Below are 22,044 nucleotides of genomic sequence, written 5' to 3' on the forward strand. Positions count from 1 at the left end.
AAAAAAAAATGGAAAGATAATAAATACTTCCAGACTAAAGAACATCATACCAAATAATGAATGGGCTAACCAAGAAGTTAAAGAGGAAATTAAAAAGTACATGGAAGCCCATGAAAATGATAACACCACAGCCCAAAACCTCTGGGATGCAGCAAAGGTGGTCATAAGAAGGAAGTATATAGCAATCCAGGCCTTCCTAAGAAGGAAGGTCTCAGATACACAACCTAACCATACACCTTAAAGAGATGGAAAAAAACAGCGAATAAAACCCAAAACCAGCAGAAGGCAGAAAATAATAAAGATTAGAGCAGAAATTAATGCTACCGAAACCAAAAAAAAAAAAAAAAAAAAAAAAGGAGAACAGATCAATGAAACCAAGAGCTGATTCTTTGAAAGAATTAACAAAATTGATAAACCACTAGCCAGTTTGATCAAAAAGAAAAAGGAAAGAACCCAAATAAATAAAATCAAGAACGAAAGAAGAGAGATCACAACCAACACAGCAGAAATAAAAACAGATAAGAGAATATTATGAGAAATTATACGCTGATAAAGTGGGCAATCTGGAAGACATGGACAAATTCTTAGAAACATAAACTACCAAAACTGAAACAGGAAGAAATAGAAAATTTGAACAGATCCATAACCAGCAAAGAAATTGAATTAGTAATAAAAAATCTCCCAAAGAATAAGAGCCCAGTGCCAGATCGCTTTCCAGGGGAATTCTACCAAATGTTTAAAGAGTTAACACCAATTCTTTTGAAGCTGTTCAAAAAATAGAAATGGAATGAAAACTTCCAAACTCATTCTACAAGGCCAGCATTACCTTGATCCCAAAACCAGACAAACCCCATTAAGAAGGGGAACTACAGACCAATTTCCCTGATGAACATGGATGCAAAAATCCTCAACAAGATACTAGCCAACCAGATCCAACAATACATTAAAAGAATTATTCACCATGACCAAGTGAGATTTACACCTGGGATGCAGAGCTGGTTCAATATCCACAAATCAATCAATGTGATACATCACATCAATAAAAGAAAGGACAAGAACCACATGATCCTCTCAATAGTTGCAGAGAAAGCATTTGACAAAATACAGCATCGTTTTCTGATAAAAACCCTCAAGAAAGTAGGGACAGAAGGATCATACCTTGAGATCAAAAAAGTCATATATGAAAGATCCAACGCTAATACAATCCTCAGTGGGGAAAAACTGAGAGGGAAGGAACATGACAGGTATGTCCACTCTTACCACTGTTATTCAACATAGTATTGGAAGGCTTAGTTAGCCTCAACAATCAGACAACACAAAGGAATAAAAGGCATCCAAACTGGCCAGGAGGAAGTCAAACTTTCACTCTTCACAGATGACATGACACTCTATATGGAAACCCAAAAGATTCCACCAAAAAACTTCTAGAACTGATCCATGAATTCAGCAAAGTCACAGGATATAAAATCAATGCAGGGAAAGTGGTTGCATTCCTATGCACCAATAATGAAGGAACAGAAAGAGAAATCAAGGAATTGATCCCATTTACAACTGCACCAAAACCATAAACTACCTAAGAATAAACCTAACCAAAGAGGTGAATAATCTATATGCTTAAAATTATAGAAAGCTTATGAAAGAAATTGAAGAAGACACCAAAAAATGGAAAAATATTCCATCCTCCTGGATTCGAAGAAGAAACACTGTTAAAATGTCAATACTACACAAAGCAATCTACATATTCAATGCAATCTCTATCAAAATAGCACCAGCATTCTTCACAGAGCCAGGACAAACAATCCTAAAATTTGTATGGAACCAGAAAAGACCCCCAAAGAGCCAAAGCAATCTTAAAAAAGAAAACCAAAGCTGGAGGCATCACAATACCAGACTTCAAGAAGTATTACAAAGCTGTAATCATTGAGACAGTATGGTACTGGCACAAGAACAGACCCTCAGATCAGTGGAACAGAATAAAGAACCCAGAAATCGACCCACAAACGTATGGCCAACTAATCTTTGACAAAGCAGGAAAGACTATCCAATGGAATAAAGACAGTCTCTTCAGCAAGTGGTGCTGGGAAAACTGGACAGCGACATGCAGAAGAATGAACCTGGACCACTTTCTTACACCATACACAAAAATAAACTCAAAATGGAGGAAAGACCTCAATGGAAGACAGGAAGCCATCAAAATCCTCGAGGAGAAAGCAGGCAAAAACCTCTTGGATCTTGCCCACAGCAAATTCTTACTTAACATGTCTCCAGAGGCAAGGGAAACAAAAGCAAAAAGGAACTACTGGGACCTCATCAAAATAAAAACTTCTGCACAGCGAAGGAAACAATCAGCAAAACTAAAAGGCAACCGACAGAATGGGAGGAGATATTTGCAAATGACATACCAGATAAAGTTTTATTATACTAAATCTATAAAGAACTCATCAAACTCAACACCCAAAGAACAAATAATCCAGTGAAGAAAAGGGCAAAAGACATGAATAGACACTTCTCCAAAGAAGACATCCGGTGGCTAACAGACACATGAAAAAATGTTCAACATCACTCATCATCAGGGAAATACAAATCAAAACCACAATGAGATACCACCTCACACCTGTCAGAATGGCTAACATTAACAACTCAGGCAACAACAGATGTTGGCGAGGATGTGGAGAAAGAATATCTTTTGCACCGTTGATAGGATTGCAAACTGGTGCAGCCACTCTGGAAAACAGTACAGAGGTTACTCAAAATATTTAAAATAGAACTACCCTAAGACCCAGCAATTGCACTACCAGGTATTTATCCAAGGGATACAGGTGTGCTGTTCAAAGGGGCACATGCACCCCAATGTTCACAGCAGCACTATCAACAATAGCCAAAGTATGGAAAAAGCCCAAATGTCCGTCAGTGGACGAATGGATAAAGAAGTGGCAAATATATACTATGGAGCATTCCTTGGCAATCAAAAAGAATGAAATCTTGCCATGTGCAACTACATGGATGGAACTGAAGGGTATGATGCTAAGCGAAATTAGTAAGAGAAAGACAAATATCATGACTTCACTCATATGAGGAATTTAAGATACAAAACAGATGAACATAAGGGAAGGGAAGCAAAAATAATATAAAAACAGGGAGGGGACAAAACATGAGACTCTTAAATAGAATGAAAACAGGGTTGATGGAGGGGTTGTGGGAGGGGTGCGGGGTTACTGGGTAAGGGGCATTAAGGAACCTACTCCTGAAATCATTTTTGCACTATATGCTAACTAACTTGGATGTAAATTTAAAAATAAATTAATTAAAATAAAATTTAAATTTAAAAATTAAAAAAGGGAGTCATTCCATAGTAGTTCACTGTATGGACTGTCTCTTACCAGTCCCTTACTGATGGACTTTTGGGTTGTTTCCATTTTTTGTCATAAATGCTGCAATGAATTATCTTATACATGCAATATGTTTAAAATGTTCAAATATATCTGCAGGAATTTCCCCCAAATGTAATTGCTGGGTCAATGGACAAATTGAATATATATTATCAAATAGCACTCCACAAAACTATACCAATTTATTCATACTAATCACTTTCATGGCCTTTTCCATAGGAACTCTCACTAATGATGGTTGTTAATTTGAAATCTGGGGGAAAGATTGCTGATAATTGTCCTTCCTATGATTTAGCTGTTTCTGAATAAGGACATTTCATAGTCCTTGACTTTTCCAAACTTGAATCTTTGTTACAGTTTCTATGAGAATCTTCCTGATATCACTGACATGGGATTTTATTTATTCATAGAATTCCTGTTTAAGTAATGATGAATAATCCCCAGGCTTAAAATTTGAGATGGCAATGGAAAATATAAACCTCAAATGTCTTGAGAGAAATAAAATTGCTTTAAGAAAAAAGGAATATTAAAACAAAGAGCACATTTTTTATTTAACTTTTTAATTTCAGAATAGTTTTAGATTTACAGAAGAATTACAAAGACTTCCTGTATATCAGATTCCCTTATTACTAGCATCTTACAGAGTATGGTACATTTGTTGTAGTTGATGAGTCAATGCTAACACATTATTATTAAATAAAGTCTATACTTGACTCAGGGTCCCTGAGTTTTTGTATAACATTTTTTATTGTTTCAGGACCCCATCCAGGATACCACACTAGGCTCTTCAGGCTCCTCTTGGTTGTGACAGTTTCTCAGACTTTCCTTGTTTTTACAGTTTTGAGGAGTACTACACAGGTGTCTTGTAGAATGTCCATCTACTGGGATTTATATCATGTGGGTTTTTTGTTTTTGTTTTTGTTTTTGTTTTTTTTATGATTAGAATGGAGCTATGGTGTTTTGGAAGGAAGACCACAGAGGTAAAGTGCCATCCTCACCACATTCTTTCAAGGGCACATAGTATCAACATGACATATCACAGTTGATATTAACTTTGATCATATGGCTTAAGTAGTGTTTGTCAAGTTTCTCCACTGTCAAGGTACTCTTCCTCCCTTTTCCTTCTGTGCTTATGGGCAGGAAGTCTTTACACACAACCACATTTAAAGAGGGCAGAGTATCTGCATAAATTAATTATTCTTCACAAGACATTTGCTTATCTTCTGCCATTTGTTTATTTATCCAATCATTTGTTTGTATCAGTATGTGCTCATGGATATTTATCTTTTGGCTTATAAGCCAAAACCACTTAGCTTTTTGCTCAAATTATGCAGGTTTTGCCATTGGAAGTTCACTTGGCTCCTGAGTAACTTTGATGTAACTCATCATTTTGGTTTTAACTGTTTGTTTTGTGTTTGTTTTTGAACTACTTATTTCTGAAACCATAAGATGCTCTGGACTCATCTATTTCCTCTCAGCCCTAGAATAAGCCATTTATCAATTACAGAATCATGTTAGAAAACAAGATCTGGGCACAAGGTGTGCTGATTGCTACTGAAGTGTAATTGTTTCTAGGCCATCTCATCTGACAGAGCAAGAAAACATGTGTATACTAACCTCAGCATATATACTTACTTATCTATCTCTATTACCATGTGTATCTATGTTAAGATAATCATAACTTTATATTGACTCTACCTTTTTATCCTGGCCTGTCACCTCCTACTCCAACAGTGAGATACCTACCTCCCACCATCTGCCATCCATTTATTTAATCATTCAAATCTACAATACATATGTAATGGTTTCAGAACTGTTAAGCCAGACTCCCATGAGAAACAACTTTATCAACTAGAGTACTGTTAAGTACAGTTCCTTTTGTATTTATCATTACAGACTCTACTAATTTCCAATGTTATTTACATCAGTATCTTTCAGCTGTATCTCTACAGGGAGGTTGTTCTATGCATTTATAATATGGTTAGGTAGTTTGTCACATTCTGCATTCCATCTTGGGATCCTTCAACCTCCTAATAAGTGTTTTTAATTTGCATACATCGAGATTCATTTTTTTTTTTTTTGGATCTTCTAATGTTCAGTGGGGTTTGACAAATAGTGTCATGTATTCACCAGTACAGTAGCATACAGAATAATTTTACTGCCATAAAAAATCCCCTGTGCTTCACTTCCTTAGCCTTCCTTGACCCCAGAACCCTAGCAACTACTGATCTGCTTACTATCTTTGTTCTGTCTTTTCCAGAGTGTCATATAAATGGAATCATAGTTTGTATCCTTTTGAGAATGGCTTCTTTAACTTGGCAATATGTATTTGATTCATCCATGTTTTCATGTGGTTTGATAGTTCATTATTGCTGAATAATATTTCAGTGTATGGGTGTATCACAATTTGTTAATTTATTTACCAATTGAAGGACACCTGAGTTGCTTACACTTTTTGGCAATTAATAAAAAGCTGCTAGAAATATTCACCTGCAGGTTTTTGTTTAGTAAATATATATTTTCAAATTTGGGTAAATATCTGAGAGTGTGATTGCTGGATTGTATGGTAAGACTATGTCTAGCTTTGTAAAGAACTGCCAAACCATCTTCCAAAGTGTTTGTACCCTTTTGCATTCCCATCAGCAATCAATGAGAGTTCCTGTTGGTCTGCATCCTCACCAACAATTGGTATTGTCAATTTTGGGGGGATTTTATTGAGGTATAATTGACATATAACATATTTGTTTCAAGTGTGCAACATAACGATTTTATATTTGTATATAATGCAAACACTCAATAAATCTAGTTAACACCCATCACCAGACATAGGTGCAAATCCTCTTTTCTTATGAGAAGTTTTAAGATCCACTCTCTTAGCAACTTTTTTTTTTTTAATTTTTTTTTCAACGTTTTTATTTATTTTTGGGACAGAGAGAGACAGAGCATGAACGGGGGAGGGGCAGAGAGAGAGGGAGACACAGAATGGGAAACAGGCTCCAGGCTCCGAGCCATCAGCCCAGAGCCTGACACGGGGCTCGAACTCACGGACCGTGAGATCGTGACCTGGCTGAAGTCGGACGCTTAACCGACTGCGCCACCCAGGCGCCCCAGCAACTTTCAAATAAACATGCTATTGTCAACTTTGAAAATTTTAGTCACTGATACGTATGTATGAATGTAGTGGTATTTCCTTGTGTTGATTTGCATTTTCCTACTGCCAAACGATGTTGAATATCTTTGCATATGTTTTTCAATCCATAGACATGGATTTTCCATCTGCAAATCTTCTTTGATGAAGTATCTGTTCATATACTTTGGCCATTTTTTAAATTAAATTGTTAGTTTTCTTATTGTTGAATCTTAAAAGTTACTTGCATATTTTGGATGTCTTTTTGTAGAAATGTGTTTGAATATATTTTCTTCCAATCTGTGGCTTATGTTTTCATTCTTGTGTATTTCATAGAGAAAATATTTTTATATTTAATAAATTACAATTTATTTTTTTCATGGATCACAATTTGGGTGGTTGTGTCTACAATATAACCACCAAACTCAAGGTCATGTAGAATTTCTCCATGGTTTCTTCTAGAACTTTTATAATTTTGGATTTTACATTTAGGTCTATGAGCCATTTTGAGTTAAGTCTGTGAAAGGTACATGATTTTCTTGCATATAAACATCTCATTGTTCCAACACCATTTGCTGAAAGAGTTATCCTTTCTCCATTGAATTGCCTTTACACCTTTGTCAAATTATCAGCTGACTGTATTTGTTTGAGTTGATTTCTGGCCTCTATTCTGTTCCACTGATCTATGTGTCTATTGTTTTTCCAATTCCATGCCATCTTGACTACTAAAGTTGTATAGCAAATCTTGAAATTATAGTGTGAATCCCCCAACTTTGTCCTTTTCTCGGTATTGTATTGGTTATTCTAGGTTTTTCCCTTCCCATATGAATATTAGAATTAGTTTGTATCTACAAAATAGCTTGCTGTGATTTTTGATTCATTTATGTTGAATCAACAGATCAAGGTGGGAAGAATTGACATCTTAACAATATGGAGGCTTCCAATACATTAACACAGAATCTCTCCGTATGTTTGGGTCTTTGAATTATTTCATCAATGTTTTATAATTTTCTGCAGACAAATCCTATACCTATTTTGTCAAGTTTATACTCGTGTTGTTTTGTTTGGTTTGGTGCCATTATAAAAGACAATTTCTTTTAAGGAGCCTGGGTGGCTCATTTGGTTAAGCATCTGCCTCTTGATTTCAGCTCAAGTCATGAACTCCCAGTTCATGGGATCGAGCACTGCACTGAATTCCCCTGCTCGGCATTCTCTCTCCCTCTCTCTGCCCCTCACCCACCTACTCATGATCTCTCTCAAAATAGGTATACAAACTTAAAAAATAAAAGGTAATTTGTTCTAATTTCAAATTTCAATTTCTCATTCCTGGTATCCAGGAAAGCAACTGACTTTCAGATGTTTATCTTGTATCCTGCAACACTACTATAATTGCATGCTCCAGGCGACTTTTGTTTTGTTTTTTAGAGTCTTTGGGGTTTTCTACATAGAAAGTTTATGTTATACATGAATAGACCTATTCTTTTCCTTTCTGTACACCTTTTATTTTTTTTTTTATCTTACTGTCCTAGTTAGGACTTCCACTGTGGTGTGGAAAAGGAGTAGTGAGAGAGGACAGCTTTGTCCATTTCTAATCTTAAGAGGAAAAGATTCAGCTTCTCATTCATAAGTATGGAATTAGCTGTGGTTTGCTGGGTGGGGTGTGGGGGATATTTTTTGTAGATGTTCTTTATCAAGTAGAGAAGTTCCCATCTACTACTAGTTTATTGAGAGTTTGTATCATAAATGGGTGAATTCTATGAAGTGCTTTCTCTGCATCAAAATGATCATGATTTTGCTTCTTTAGCCTGTTTATTATATTGATTGATTTTCAAATGTTGAATCACTCTTGTATGTCTGGAATAAATCCCACTTGGTTGTTGTATAGAGTTCTTGTTATATACTATTGGATTTGTTAATATTTTGTTGAGGATTTTTGCAACTATGTTCATGAGAAATCTTAGTCTGTGGGTTTTTTTTTTCTTATAATGTCTTTATCTGGTTTTGGTATTAGGGTATTAGGTATAACAGAAAGTTAGGAAGTGTTCCCTCTGCTATTTTCAATAGATGGTGATGGAATGGTATTATTTAGTCTTTAACTCCTTGATAGAATTTACTAGTGAAACTATTTAGTGGCTTCTTTTTCAGAAAGTTATCAATGAGGAAGAGCAAAGAAGTTCACCAGAGATGACAGAGCATAATGAGCAAGGGAGAGAGTAATAGATTTGAGTATAGGTCATATGGGGTCTTATAGGCCATTTTAAGTACTTTGGGTTTTGTCTTGACTGAAATGGGGAGCTATTAAAAAGTTTTCAGTTGAGGGCTAGTTTAGGGGTTGAAAAATAATTTTCCCTCTACCATTCTAAGTTCTTAGTTGAAGCCCCTGTAATAAAAGACAATTTAAAAAGAAAAATAAATAGAAGTTCATTAACATGAGTATATAGGAAATACCAAGAGAAAAAGGAGGACCGAGAAAGCAACATTAGAATTTTCATCTTAACAGGGAAAGGGAATGGAATATGTAAGCTTTTCAGGGGAGAGTAAATGACTTTTAGGAAAGATGAATGGAGCCCTTAGAATAGATGGGAAGTATGAGCATTTGTGACAAGTTTGTCAGGGTGAGGTATTAACTTCTTTCTGACCATACGAGTCAATCTTCCCTGGTTGATGAAACTCCCAGGGCGGTTGTTTATGACAATGAAGTCGGTTCTGGAGGATCTGTCCGTAGGCAGATAAGGGAAATCTGGAGAAAACTTCTTTCCGCATTTGCTGTTTTTTAAAAGCCTACAGCTCAAACTAATCAATATACCAAAGGGGCATATTTGAAATCAATGTACCAAAGGGGAGGTGTGTTCTGCTACCCTTCAGTAGCTAGAACTTGTGCTACAATAGTATCACTATGACTGCTCTATTAAGAACAGACTATGAGTAGGGCACCTGGGTGGCTCAGCCGGTTAAGCATCTGACTTCTGCTCAGGTAATTATCTCACGGTTCATGAGTTCCAGTCCTGCGTTGGGCTCTCTGCTGTCAGCACAGAACCTGATTCGGATCCCCTGTTCCCGTCTCTACCCCTCCCCAACTTGCGCACAAGCACGAGTGCACTCTCTCTCTCTCAAAAATAAATAAAACGTTTAAAAAAGAAAAGGAATAGGGGCACCTTGGTAGCTCAATGGCTGAGTGTCCTACTTCAGCTCAGGTCATGATCTCACGGTTCATGGGTTTGAGCCCCATGTCGGGCTCTGTGCTGACAGCTCAGCAAATCCTGCTTTGGATTCTGTGTCTCCATCTCTCTCAAAAACAAACATTAAAAAAAAAAAAAAAAAGGTAATAGACTGTGGGAACACAGGTAGAAACAGAAGGAACACTTAAGAGGTTTACTGCCATAACCCAGAAGAGAGGGAATAGTATATCAGCCCATTTTTAGGAGAATGGATGCAATGCTATATTCACAACTGGATTGCTATACAGTAATGAAAATTAATTTTAACTCAACAACAGGGATCAACTTTAGTAACCTACTGTGGAGTGAAAAAAGCAAATACCATAAGATTATCTGATGACATGATGCCTTTTAGATTTAAAAAAACAACGAAAATTAAACCAGTTTGGCCATGCATACTCATCTAACAGAACTACGTTTTCAAAAAGAAAGAGAATAAATACAAAATGTATTAAAAAGAAAACCACAGCCCCAAGATGGAGTTAATTGTCTCCAGGACAGTAAACCAGGACTACGTTACAATTGCAATCTCTCTAGAAGTGAAATTTTAGGCAAACCAATCAAGAATTTTCTGGTCAGCACTAATAAGATAATCTGTCACATGGGCTCTCTCCGTTCCCTTCCCCCACCCCAAAGCAAGATTACACCCCTGCTCATCCCCCCACCTCCCAAGAGAAGGTGATCTTGCCTTGAGATAATGCTTTTTCTTTTGCTAATAACTTCCTTGCCCCGCCCTCCTTCCGACAGAAACCTTCTATTTTTCTATCACTGGTCACGGCTCCTCTCTGCTTACAATGGCTTCATAAAGATGATTAGATCTTCAAACCTACTCGATTGAATTTTTGTTAACACCACAGATGAGAAGAGATACAAGAGAAACAGCAGCAGTAAATGTAAGTTACCATCAAAGTTCTAGTTCTCACACTTTGGCCCAGGGATTCAAGAAAGTTCACATTTTTGGGGCACCTGGGTGGCTCAGTTAAGCGTCAGAATCGGCTCAGGTCATAATCTCATGGTTCAGGTCATTATCTCACGGTTCGTGGGTTCGAGCCAGCCGAACCAGCCGTGTGCTGACAGTGCAGAGCCTCTTTGGGATTCTCTCTCTTTCTGCCCCTCCCCCATGCTCTCAAAATAAATAAACTTTAAAAATAAAAAAGAAAGTTCACATTTCTTAGGGGCACCTGGGTGGCTCAGTCAGTTGGGCATCCAACTCTTGATTTCCGCTCAAGTCGTGCATGATCTTATGGTTCCTGAGTTCGAGCTCCACCTCGCGCTCTGCGCTATCAGCGTGGGGCCTACTTGTGATTCTGTCTCCCTCTCTGCCCCTCCCCCACTCGCACTCTGTCTCAAAATAATTTTATTCCTTTTTTTTTAAGTTCACATTTCAGGGCATGCACACCCCGCGTGAGCCAGGGTTATCATCAGCCACCGTTTGTAAACCTGCACTCCTGAAGCCCAGGGAGGCTTCGCGAGCGTGAAGTCTGGGCGGCGCCCCTGGTGCGTGGGCTTCGGTTCCACTTCCCCCGACTTAAGTCCGCGCGAGGCCAGCGGGAGCAGCAGGGCCGCGTTTCCCGCTACAAACGGGTGCAAGGACCCCCACCCCGGAGCTCTGAGAACTCGCGGACCTCCGCCAGGCCGCAAGGGAAACGGACTCAGCGCGGAGGAGACGCCGGGGCTTCTGGGAGTCGCAGTCCAAAGCCAGGCCGCCTTCTGCGCAGACTCAACGTCCAGAGGACGGAAGCTTTGAGAGACGGCGCAGCGCCGTCCTCCCACCGGAAGTGTCCGATCGGAACCATCCTGTAGGAGAGGTGAGTCCGGCTTTGAGGACCCGAGGGTCTGACCCTTTGCCCCCTGCAAGCACCCGGTCGCTACCACTGTCCCTTCGGGATTGCAGCAGTCCCGCGGCGACCTGGAGCCGGGACCGCGGAGGAATCCCGAGGAGAGGGGGACGAGGGTCGGCGTTCGGAGGACATTGCGCCCGCCTGCCTCCCGAGGGGAGGTGGTTTCCATGGTTACCCGCGCCGCGCGTGACGTCACCCGCCGCGGGCGGGGCTGGGTCAACGACTGGAATGACCAGCTCGGCGGCGGCCTCAGGATGGCAGCTTTCCGCCGGGAAGAGCTGCCCGGAAGCCCGCCCCGACATCTCGCGGGAGGAAGAGCGGGGACGGCCCCGCGCTCTAGTGAAGTGTATCCATACTGTGGATGTTTGTTGTTTCCCGTGTGTCCGGCAAGCAGTGGGGACCGTCAGAGGCCGTCCCGTAGGACCTCCGGGGCAGGACAGCCGCCAGCATCCGGGCGAGAATCCCTCCCCGCCCTGCTCCCGCGGCCCCTGCTGGTCCCCCTCGTCCTCCAGCCGAGTGCCCAGGTCCTGCTCCTGCACACGCAGGCGCCTGCTACTCGCCGAGCTCCGACTTTTCTGGCAGTTACTCCTTCTCTCTTCTGAGACCGTCTAGAGGCTTCTCAGGCTTTTCCTCCATCGACAAATGTGAGAACTTAGAAAATAGCGCGTGGTCCTTAACCTCCTGGAGTTCCAGCCAGTTGATGAAGAGAAACAGCCAAAGCTAAAAATGATACCAGGTGATGAGTGTTGTATTCACAGGTGTTCTGTGTTAGGAACTGTAGGGGCCCAGAGCAGGAATGACAAATTGTTTATTAGAGGGTGCAGAGTTCTTAGTCACTCCAAATATTAGAGTGAGCTGGGATCGCCATCAATCTGTTCATTCCCACTTCCTAAACTTTTCTCCTGCCCCTTCCTTTTGAATTTTTTTCTTTTATTGTCCAGTTTAAGCCCCACCAGCTCTAGGAAATATTTGCTACCCTTTGCACATACACACACACATGGGCTCCCTGCCTTAAAACCGTTAGGATATTTGATGCCTCTTCCATACAGCTTGTTTAGTACTTCAGTTTTAAATATCTTTCATCATTTCAGCGTGTGTCATGTAAAACACATCTAGTTATGTAAATGTTTTTAACCCACGTGTGTTTATTGTCATTTTTTCCAATTGTTTTGCAAACTCACACACCATTTAATTCCTTATGGCTGTACATCAGAATACAGGTTTTCCAGGTATACCCATACTAACCGAGACAGCATCCCAGGATCTGTTTCTAACAAAGTTCCCACATGACGATCAGGCAATAAGCTCAGCTGGGAACTAACTCAGACTTTCTTGGAAATCATTGCTGTACAACTTCTAGCCCAGAGCTTTGCTTGTGTTCAGATTCTTGATAAAGTACATGTCAATGCAACAATCAGCAGTCAACTTGGTGAAACGTTTAGTAGAGGATCTGAAAGATTGATATTTGCATTCTGCTCTTGTAGTCTATTGCTTCACAGCTAAATTCCTGTTACTCAGTTTTTCAGTTCAGAAACCAGTCCCAGTTCAGAGACCATTCCCGTGTGATGACTTGAGGAACTGGTATTTAATAACAAGACTCATGGAAGATGGATAAGCAAGTCATGATGCAGGCTTATTATATTTAATTTTATTGTCCAAGATATGGACAGAGCCAGGAACTAGGAAGGTAGAGAAGGAACTGTTGGGATAAAACAAACCTATTTGAGACCTTTGGGGAAGGAAATAGTTAACATTGATTGAAACAGCCTGTTGACTAACTTGGATTTAAAGAAAATATAATAGGGGCGCCTGGGTGGCGCAGTCGGTTAAGCGTCCGACTTCAGCCAGGTCACGATCTCGCGGTCCGTGAGTTCGAGCCCCGCGTCAGGCTCTGGGCTGATGGCTCGGAGCCTGGAGCCTGCTTCCGATTCTGTGTCTCGGAGCCTGGAGCCTGCTTCCGATTCTGTGTCTCCCTCTCTCTCTGCCCCTCCCCCATTCATGCTCTGTCTCTCTCTGTCCCAAAAATAAATAAACGTTGAAAAAACAATTAAAAAAAAAAAAAACCTGGAGATATGAAGCTTTAAAAAAATAATAAAAAAAATAAAGAAAATAAAATAAAAAATAATAACGAACATAAATTTAAAAAATAAAAGACATGGTTACCTCTGGCTCTCAAGACAAGTTGCCCTGGGGTGCCCAGCTGGCTCAGTCGATGGAGCATGCAACTCTTGGTCTCAGGTTTGTGAGTTCAAGCCCTGCATTCAGTGCAGAGGTTACTTAAAATCTTAAAAAAAAGAAAGAAAAATTTGCCCTTATTATTTAACAGATTTATAAGTAATCCTAGTTCCAGATTTTGAATTGATAATTATCATTCCAAGCTTGTATTTTCCTTACACTTGTATGAGCACAAGTGTGGCCTCTGTTTCTCTTTCCATATTGCAGTCTATCCCAGAAATGAACAACATATTAATTAATCTCCATAAACAGTATTTTTCAGGTCTTTGTGCTCAGAAGCCTCCCTTAGCTCCCCAGTGTCTAAAAAGTAAATTCTGAATTCCAGATCTTGACATTTGAGGCTTTCTACAGGAGGGCCTTTGCCTCTGTGATATCCTTATACAAACTTGCTGAACTTTTTGCTTTCCCGCTTCCGTGATCCTACCATTAGCCACTTGTTCAGGCCATTTCCTTGCTTGTAATTTCCTATTTTTCTCTCTCCCACATCCTTTCAAAATCCTTTCCATTCTTCAGAAGTTAGTTTCTGAATTAAGCTTTCCCATCCATTACAAACGACTAGGCTCTCTTGAATCTCCCAACTTCATGAAGCACTTTGTCATTGTACTGTGCTGATCCTTTTTGGTCTTCCTGACTTACATATAATCTAATTGCGTGTGGCATGTTAACATGTAGCATCAGCTTAAAGTTATAAGTTTTATGTTTATTGTTTCTACTTTAAAGTATTTTGTTTTGGGGCGCCTGGGTGGCGCAGTCAGTTAAGCGTCCGACTTCAGCCAGGTCACGATCTCGCGGTCTGTGAGTTCGAGCCCCGCGTCGGGCTCTGGGCTGATGGCTCAGAGCCTGGAGCCTGTTTCCGGTTCTGTGTCTCCCTCTCACTCTGCCCCTTGCCCGTTCATGCTCTGTCTCTCTCTGTCCCAAAAATAAATAAACGTGGAAAAAAAAAATTAAAAAAAAAATAAATAAAGTATTTTGTTTTTAAATTTAAATTTTGGCTACTGTGAGGTAGAAATCAGGGAACTGTTGTACTCCACAGAGCAGGTATTTCAGTGGTTGTACGATGCTAAATGCCCAATACACTTCTGTATAATGGGAAATGACAGTTTCTGCGATGTGATCTTTAATCTTCATAGACAGTAATAGCTATTTTATAAATAAAAAGATACTTTTGTTTTTATTTTAGAAGAGCTCTCAAAACTAAATAGGACGCCGCACAAAGCAGAAGTGGATTTTCTGGGAATACATTTCATCCCAGGATGACGACAGAATCAAAGAAAACTACAGCTCAGAACCTTCAGGAGAATGCAGGACTTCTGATAGTGAAGATAGAAGAGGAAGATTTCGTCTGGAGGCAGGACACTTGCTTCCAGAGAAGCGATGCCCTCAGGCAGGAGCTCTGCCGACAGCTTTTCAGGCAGTTCTGCTACCAGGATTCCCCTGGACCCCGTGAGGCCCTGAGCCGGCTCCGGGAGCTCTGCCATCAGTGGCTGCGGCCCGAGACGCACAGCAAGGAGCAGATCCTGGAGCTGCTGGTGCTGGAGCAGTTCCTGACCATCCTGCCCGCCGAGCTCCAGGCCTGGGTGAGAGAGCACCGCCCGGAGAGTGGGGAGGAGGCAGTGACAGTACTGGAAGATCTCGAGAGAGGCGCTGATGACTCAGTAGTCCAGGTACGCGGGGGACAGGAGATCTAAGGCCTCCAGAGAGCTGGATCACACAGTGGGAGGAAAGGGTCTGAGATTGAACACCCCAATGAAACCTGCAGGGGCTCTTCCTTCAGCATTTATGTCTCCTTTCCACTCCAGCTGGTGCTGTGCCACATTTCACAGTTGAGTCGTACTTAATCCATCCTTCTGCAGTTTTGTATTCCTGTGGGAGGTTCTCTTTGTGTTTGGAAGATGTTCAGTTCCAACAGAGATTCTCTCACAAGCCCAAATATACTTTATTTTTCTCAGGTTCCAGTCCTTGCACATGGGCAAGAAATATTCAGGGGAAAGGTGGTGCCTCCTGGACCGGCACTCAGTGCCCAGTTTCAGCCAGTGGACCCCAAGTCCCTTCATGATTCTTCAGCATCCCTTGTGCTGGACTATGGTAAGGAGCAGTATTACACACATTTCATGTCACTGAAGGAGTGGGGCTGTGAATTTGCCTTCTCAGAATAGTCTCAGTCACTACAGGTGGTCTTTTCCTTTATTACCCCATGAGAAGTACCGAACTCTTTCCCTGTATGCCATTGGCCAATTAAACACACACACACACACACACACACACACACACACACACACACCACCCAGAATTTGGTTCCTTATCAAGCATATTAACATTCTCCTATTTGTACTTTATCCAGAATATTTCCAAAACACAGGATACTTTTATGAGTAAATTAAAGAAAAAAACGAATGAGAAAATGTCAGAGAATGAGTAAAGAAACAAAAGAATAAGAGGAAGAAACGCATCAAGAGAAATAAAACATGTTAGTAGAGAAGCATATATAATGATAGAGAAGCAGATACATAATGATATACTCAGAAATGGAATATAATTCAGATGCATACAAGATCCACACTCTTATCTTTTTTATTATATATTTTGGTCTTACAAAGCTTTCACGTTTTTATAGGAAGTGGGCCATATTTCTGGTGACCACCTCCATGGAATACTCATCACTGTTCTAAAACTCCTCTGTTTAAAAATTTTTTTTAAGTTTATTTTTATTTATTTTTGAGATAAAGAGAGCAAGTGGGGGGAGAGGTAGAGAGAGAGGGAGACAGAATCCCAGGCAGGCTCCGCACTGTCAGGGCAGAGCCTGACAATGGGACTTGAACTCACAAACTGTGAAATCATGACTTGAGCCGAGATCAACAGTCTGATGCTTAACTGACCGAGCCACCCAGGCACTCCTAAAACTCATCTGTTTAAGAAGTTCATGGATTCAGTATCACTTTAGGTATGAGTGGTCTCAAAAATAAAGAGTAAGTTACAGTCCATTTTTTAAAAAATACCTAAATTCTGCTTTCACGTTTGTTCTGGAAACATTTCCATCCATCCTATCCAAAATCACAACATTTCCCCCATGCTAAGACCAGCACTGCCTAACCACCTTTCCTATCATAGCATATTCTAGACAAAACAAACCCAACAACAAAGACAAGATGCATAATACAGAGTCATAAGCACAGTATAAATTTGTGAGCCACAGGCAGGAATTGTGAGGACTAGATCATAAATGGATTCTGGAAACCAGGAGGAAGAATTCATGTAAGTTGTGGAGGAAAGAGGGTGAAAGTTTCTGAGTAAGGTATAGGAGGTGACAGGGTTTTAAGGACAGCTAATCTGGTGAGGACATTCAAAGTGATTAGCAGCTCAGAGTCAAAACAGCAGGAGGCTGTGACAATCCCCTAGATAAAAAGTAGTCATAAGGAACATGGTAGCAGAAATGTGAAGAAGGGGATGTATTCAGGAGATATGTAGCAGAAAGTGGTTACAGAATTTGGTTAGCCATGGCAGATGAAGAAATGGGTGGATGGATAGATGGATGGAGGTTTTCCCCTCTGCGTGCATTCTGCCTTCTTTTACCAGTTTTTCTCCCTTGTGCCCTTCAACCCTTTCATTTGAAAGGCCACATCTGAATTTTTAATTTTTTTTAAGTTTATTTATTTTGAGAGAGAGACCACACACACACATGAGTGAGGGAAGGGCGGAGAGAGAGAATCCCAAGTAGGCTCTGCGCTGTCAGCACAGAGCCCGATGGAGGGCTCAAACTCACCAACCATGAGATCATGACCTGAGCCAAAACCAAGAGTCAGATGCTCAACCGACTGAACCACCCAGGCCCCCCTGAAAAGTCACATTTTTAGAGTAACCAAGTGAAGTACCAATATGTAATAGTGTTGAGTATTTCTTCCAACTCAGCAAATAGATGTTTACCACTTTCTCTTTGCGTTATTTTAGATAATGAGAGTGAAAACAATGGATCCATGCCGAAGTTGGACATTTATGAAAAAATGGAATCACAGAGAATTCTATCAGGAAGAATTTCAGAATTCGTGTCAGAAGGATCTGCTGAGCCTCAAGACATCTGCAAGTCTACAGACAGGTTAAAGAGGCAATGGGAAAAAGAATCAGGGGGGTCTCAGAGACCATCATCTGCTCAGGATGGAAGTTTTAGTAAAATCCTTACCCACAAAAATACACTTACAGGTGAAATAAGCCATGATGGATGTGACAGAAGCTTAAACCTGAATTCAAGTGAATTTACACACCAGAAATCTCATAAACATAGTACCTATGACCAAAGTTTCAAATGGAATTCAGATTTTATTAGGCATCAAAAAATTTATGCTGGAGAAAAAATTCACCAATATGGAAAATCTCTCAAGAGCCCAAACCTTATTAAACATGCAGCAATTTTTAGTGGGGAGAAAACCCACCAGTGTAATGAATGTGGGAAAGCTTTCAGACACAGCTCAAAGCTTATTAGGCATCAGAGAATCCACACTGGAGAGAGGCCCTATGAATGTAATGAGTGTGGGAAAGGCTTTGGGGGCAGCTCAGATCTTACTAGGCACCAGAGAATTCACACTGGGGAAAGACCCTTCAAATGCAAAGAATGTGGACGAGCATTCAGCCTGAACTCCCATCTCATCCTGCATCAGAGAATTCACACCAGAGAGAAACCCTATGAATGTAGTGAATGTGGGAAAACCTTCAGAGTGAGCTCACACCTCATTCGACACCTGAGAATCCACACTGGAGAGAAACCCTATGAATGCAGTGAGTGTGGGAGAGCCTTCAGTCAGAGTTCACACCTTCGTCAACACCAAAGAATTCACAAGAGGGAAAACCTGATAATGTAAAGAACTTAAATTTTTATGGAAGTGCTAAAGAAAGAGCAAAACATGAAAAACGTTGAATAAAAAATATTGAGTGAGACAAATGACTGAAAGACCAGTGTCTCTTTTCTCTCGTTCTCTGATTTGCTGTCCTCCATATGATCTTTACTGTGTGTGTGCTTTCTGTGAAACAGGATTTGCCTCTTCCCCCACTGACTGCTAAAGTCAAACCAGAAGGGCAGAATTTGGAGGCTGATGAGTAGGTTAGTCTGTGGCAGTGGGGGTGGAGGAAAAAGGGACTCTGTTGGGAAGTAACCGTGATTACTGCGTGGAGGGGAGAAGATTCAGGTAAAGAGGCTGATCATCAACACTAGTTAATGATCCGCCACAAGAGGAGGTGGGCTAAGCCCTGAAGTGGAAATAGCCTGAGCAATACACAACAATGCTTTCAGAACATTCCTTTAAATAAAGGCACAACAAAACTGAATTAGTCACGCCAGGGGCACCTGGGTGGGTCAGTTGGTTAGGAGACAGTCTTCGTTTTGGCTTGGGTCATCATCTCAGTTTGTGAGTTCAAGCCCCACGTCGGGCTCTGTGATGGCAGTGTGGAGCCTGCTTGGGATTCTCTCTCTCCCTCTTTGCCCCTGCCCCACTTGTGCTTTTCTCTCTCAAAACAAAAAATAAACAATAAAAAAAAGGAAAGAAAGTCATGCCAAACAAGAGGACCTACACAATGGTAGCATTACGATCTGTAGACCAAAATCTGTGTCCAGAGGTCTTGCCAGGAGGTAGACCAGGAGAGCCTCCAAGGCAAGAGGCCAGAATCCAGAGATTCAAACAAGACAGGAGAGGAGAAATAAATTGGGCAGGAGCTGGGGTAGGGAAAGGTGGTCAAATTGAACTGAAACTTGAGTTTGGCGAGACAGTAACATACCTAGGATCTTCCTGCCCCATATGCGTGGGGGGGAGGGGGGGGGTTGTCAGGGCACCTCCCTGGGGTGAACGTACCAAGACTGCAGTTCTGGGCAGCTCTCTTGACACAAGGAGGGTCTCCGGCTACTGACAATTGTGGAAGAGAGCTGAGGGAATCCGCACTGGCTGCTCTTCTCTCCAGAAAAGACCGGGTAGAGAGAGTTGGCATCACAGAGTGGAGACAAGAATCCAACAAGTAGGAACTCCACCAGTGATTTCAGGACACTAAGGCAAATCTGGCTAGATTTCTTTTACCTGCTTGACGAGGCACACTTTCCCTAATGGGATAAAAACGATATAAGGCTTTAACATCCCATTGCATGCATGAGGTCTTTATGTGAAAACTCTAGCAAAACACGTCCTTTGTAGAATTATGATAATCTAATGTACAAAAGCTTCCACGAATAAATAGGCTTCATAACAAATGACTTAGCATTTGTTTCTCAATTACCTTGAATTAGAAATGTCCTGATGGGATCTCAGTAACCCAATACCTGTACTGGGGGTGTTTTGTTTTGACTACTGAACGCAGAGTTTCTTCTCTGCAGGCGCTGTGTACCGCAGCCCACGGCGTGACAAGCGCTGTACCTCTCCCCCGCTCCGGGCTGGAGGAAACCGAGCCGGGGAGCGTCCTGCCCCAAAGCTCCCGGCGTGCGGGAACCGGGGCGCAAACACACGCGCTGTTGCGGGGCTCGGTCTCAGCCCCTGACCTTGATCACGTGACTGACAGTATCGCCACGGGACGGGGCACCCGAAGCTTTAAAGTAGGGGGCAGGGGCGCGAGCATCTTCAACCTTCCAGAAGGACAACGACCACAAGCCCCTCAAATTCGCGGCACCGCCCCTCGGGGCCGCGCGAGGCCACCACCGAGAGGAACGTGTCCCAGAGAGGCCGAGAGGGGGGCTGCGACCCTCGGGGCCGCGCGAGGTTTCCTCCGGCCGCGCGAAGCCACCACCGAGAGGAGCGTCTCCCAGAGAGGCCGGAAGCCGGCGGCTTCCGCCCTCGGTGGCTACGCCGCTTCCGGCCGGATGGTGTGGTGGCGGTGAGGCCGGTGCGCTCCCCGAGGGCGGGCCCGGCGGCCCCGGCCGATGTCCGCAGCGCCCGGGTCTCACGTCTCTCCGGCTGCTGCCGAGGTTTAGGAACGGAGTTCCGAGATGAAGGCGGCGGCGCCGGGAAGACGCCGGTCTGGGAGCAGCAGGTGCGCCGCCCCGGCAGGCCCGGGAGGGAGCGAGGAGGCCCTCTGCCGGTGTCGCCTCCCCTCTGGCGCCGGCTGTGCGAGGCTGCGGCTCCCGGGGCGGCCCTGGAGCGTGTCCTCACGGGCACTCAGACCCGCGCTCGGTGTGGTCGTTTTCTGGTCGTGACCTGAAGTCTCACCCGCGCATTTGCTTGAACTGGAAGAGCCCAGCGTGCTCGGTTTGCTATTTTCATTTCAGTCCGTCTGTCGTCAAGCTTCACGTTCTCTCCGCATTACAGGTTTGACGTCAGAATTCACCGGCATCGCCCGTTTTCCATCGGAATTCGTATTTCCGTGCTTCACTCGGTGGGTTTCCAGATGATGGGTCAGCTTTAACCCCAGTAAAGCCTTCAGCAGCCTTTCGCATTTGTGTACGTTAATGACTCGTCTTGCCTCAGGAGTAGCCCGAAAAACACCCCCAAAGCCAGTCTCCCACATACTCCAGCCTGTGCCGTAATACGTGTTGACTCGGTGACAGCCCGTAGTGGCTGCAGCCGTGGCTCCCGACCCTGAAAGAGCAGGACCGCGCTTGGAGCCAAGAATGTGTGCTGTGCCGGAAGAACCCCCAACAACCAGGACGTAGCCACTGCTGCTCCTGACTTTGGGCGTTTCTGTTACCTGGGGACGCCTGCACCCTGGGAGGCCTCCGCCCCAACTCTAGGACCTCTGGCGGCAGTGGCGGATGTCCCACGGAGGGGCAGAGCCTGACCATCCTGCCCGCGGAGCTCCAGGCCCGGGTGTCAGAGCATCAGCCAGACAGCAGGGAGGAAGCGGCGATCCCGTGGGGGCTTTGCAGAGAGAGCTCCACGAAACAGGTCGGCAGGCGTGATTAAATAAATGAATAGCCAGCCAGGGAGACAAGCATCCGTACAGCCATGGGAGCAGGGTTGCGGAGCTTCAGGCCCCCTCGACCAGGCTACGTGTACTGGTGCCTGCGTTACTTACCTTGATTCTTTTTCTTTCTTTCTTTCTTTCTTTCTTTCTTTCTTTCTTTCTTTCTTTCTTTCTACTGGTGCCTGCGTTACTTACCTTGATTCTTTTTCTTTCTTTCTCTTTCTTTCTTTCTTTCTTTCTTTCTTTCTTTCTACTGGTGCCTGTGTTACTTACCTTGTCTGTCTGTCTTTCTTCCTTCCTTCCTTCCTTCCTTCCTTCCTTCCTTCCTTCCTTCCCTCCTTCCTTCCTTCCTTCCTTCCTTCCTTCCT

General features: G+C 42.6%; 2 protein-coding genes across 4 annotated transcripts in view; both read left to right on the forward strand.

The window, feature by feature from the left end:
* The first annotated feature begins 11,464 nt into the window (after window positions 1–11,464).
* On the forward strand, window positions 11,465–18,740 carry ZNF165 (zinc finger protein 165). 3 transcript variants are annotated; one of them, XM_040457032.1, is made up of 4 exons: window positions 11,465–11,542; window positions 14,991–15,474; window positions 15,760–15,895; window positions 17,756–18,740. In XM_040457032.1, the coding sequence occupies exons 2-4, from the start codon at window positions 15,064–15,066 to the stop codon at window positions 18,658–18,660; spliced, it is 1,452 nt and encodes a 483-aa protein (XP_040312966.1). In that variant the 5' UTR covers window positions 11,465–11,542; window positions 14,991–15,063; the 3' UTR covers window positions 18,661–18,740. The 3 variants fall into 3 exon arrangements, with proteins under 3 accessions (XP_040312966.1, XP_040312967.1, XP_040312965.1); XM_040457033.1 differs by lacking the exon at window positions 11,465–11,542 and adding an exon at window positions 11,895–12,219; XM_040457031.1 differs by lacking the exon at window positions 11,465–11,542 and adding an exon at window positions 12,202–12,311.
* Window positions 18,741–20,834: 2,094 nt separating this feature from the next.
* ZSCAN16 (zinc finger and SCAN domain containing 16) overlaps window positions 20,835–22,044 on the forward strand; it is a 41,575-nt gene continuing 40,365 nt past the window's right edge. Inside the window, exon 1 of the mRNA XM_040457037.1 lies at window positions 20,835–21,657. The gene's annotated coding sequence lies outside the window, so the exon portion shown is untranslated. The remainder of the gene's footprint in view (window positions 21,658–22,044) is intronic.

Source organism: Herpailurus yagouaroundi, unplaced genomic scaffold (assembly GCF_014898765.1).
Source record: "Herpailurus yagouaroundi ecotype Mexico unplaced genomic scaffold, PumYag 219, whole genome shotgun sequence".
Taxonomy (NCBI): Eukaryota; Metazoa; Chordata; class Mammalia; order Carnivora; family Felidae; genus Herpailurus; species Herpailurus yagouaroundi.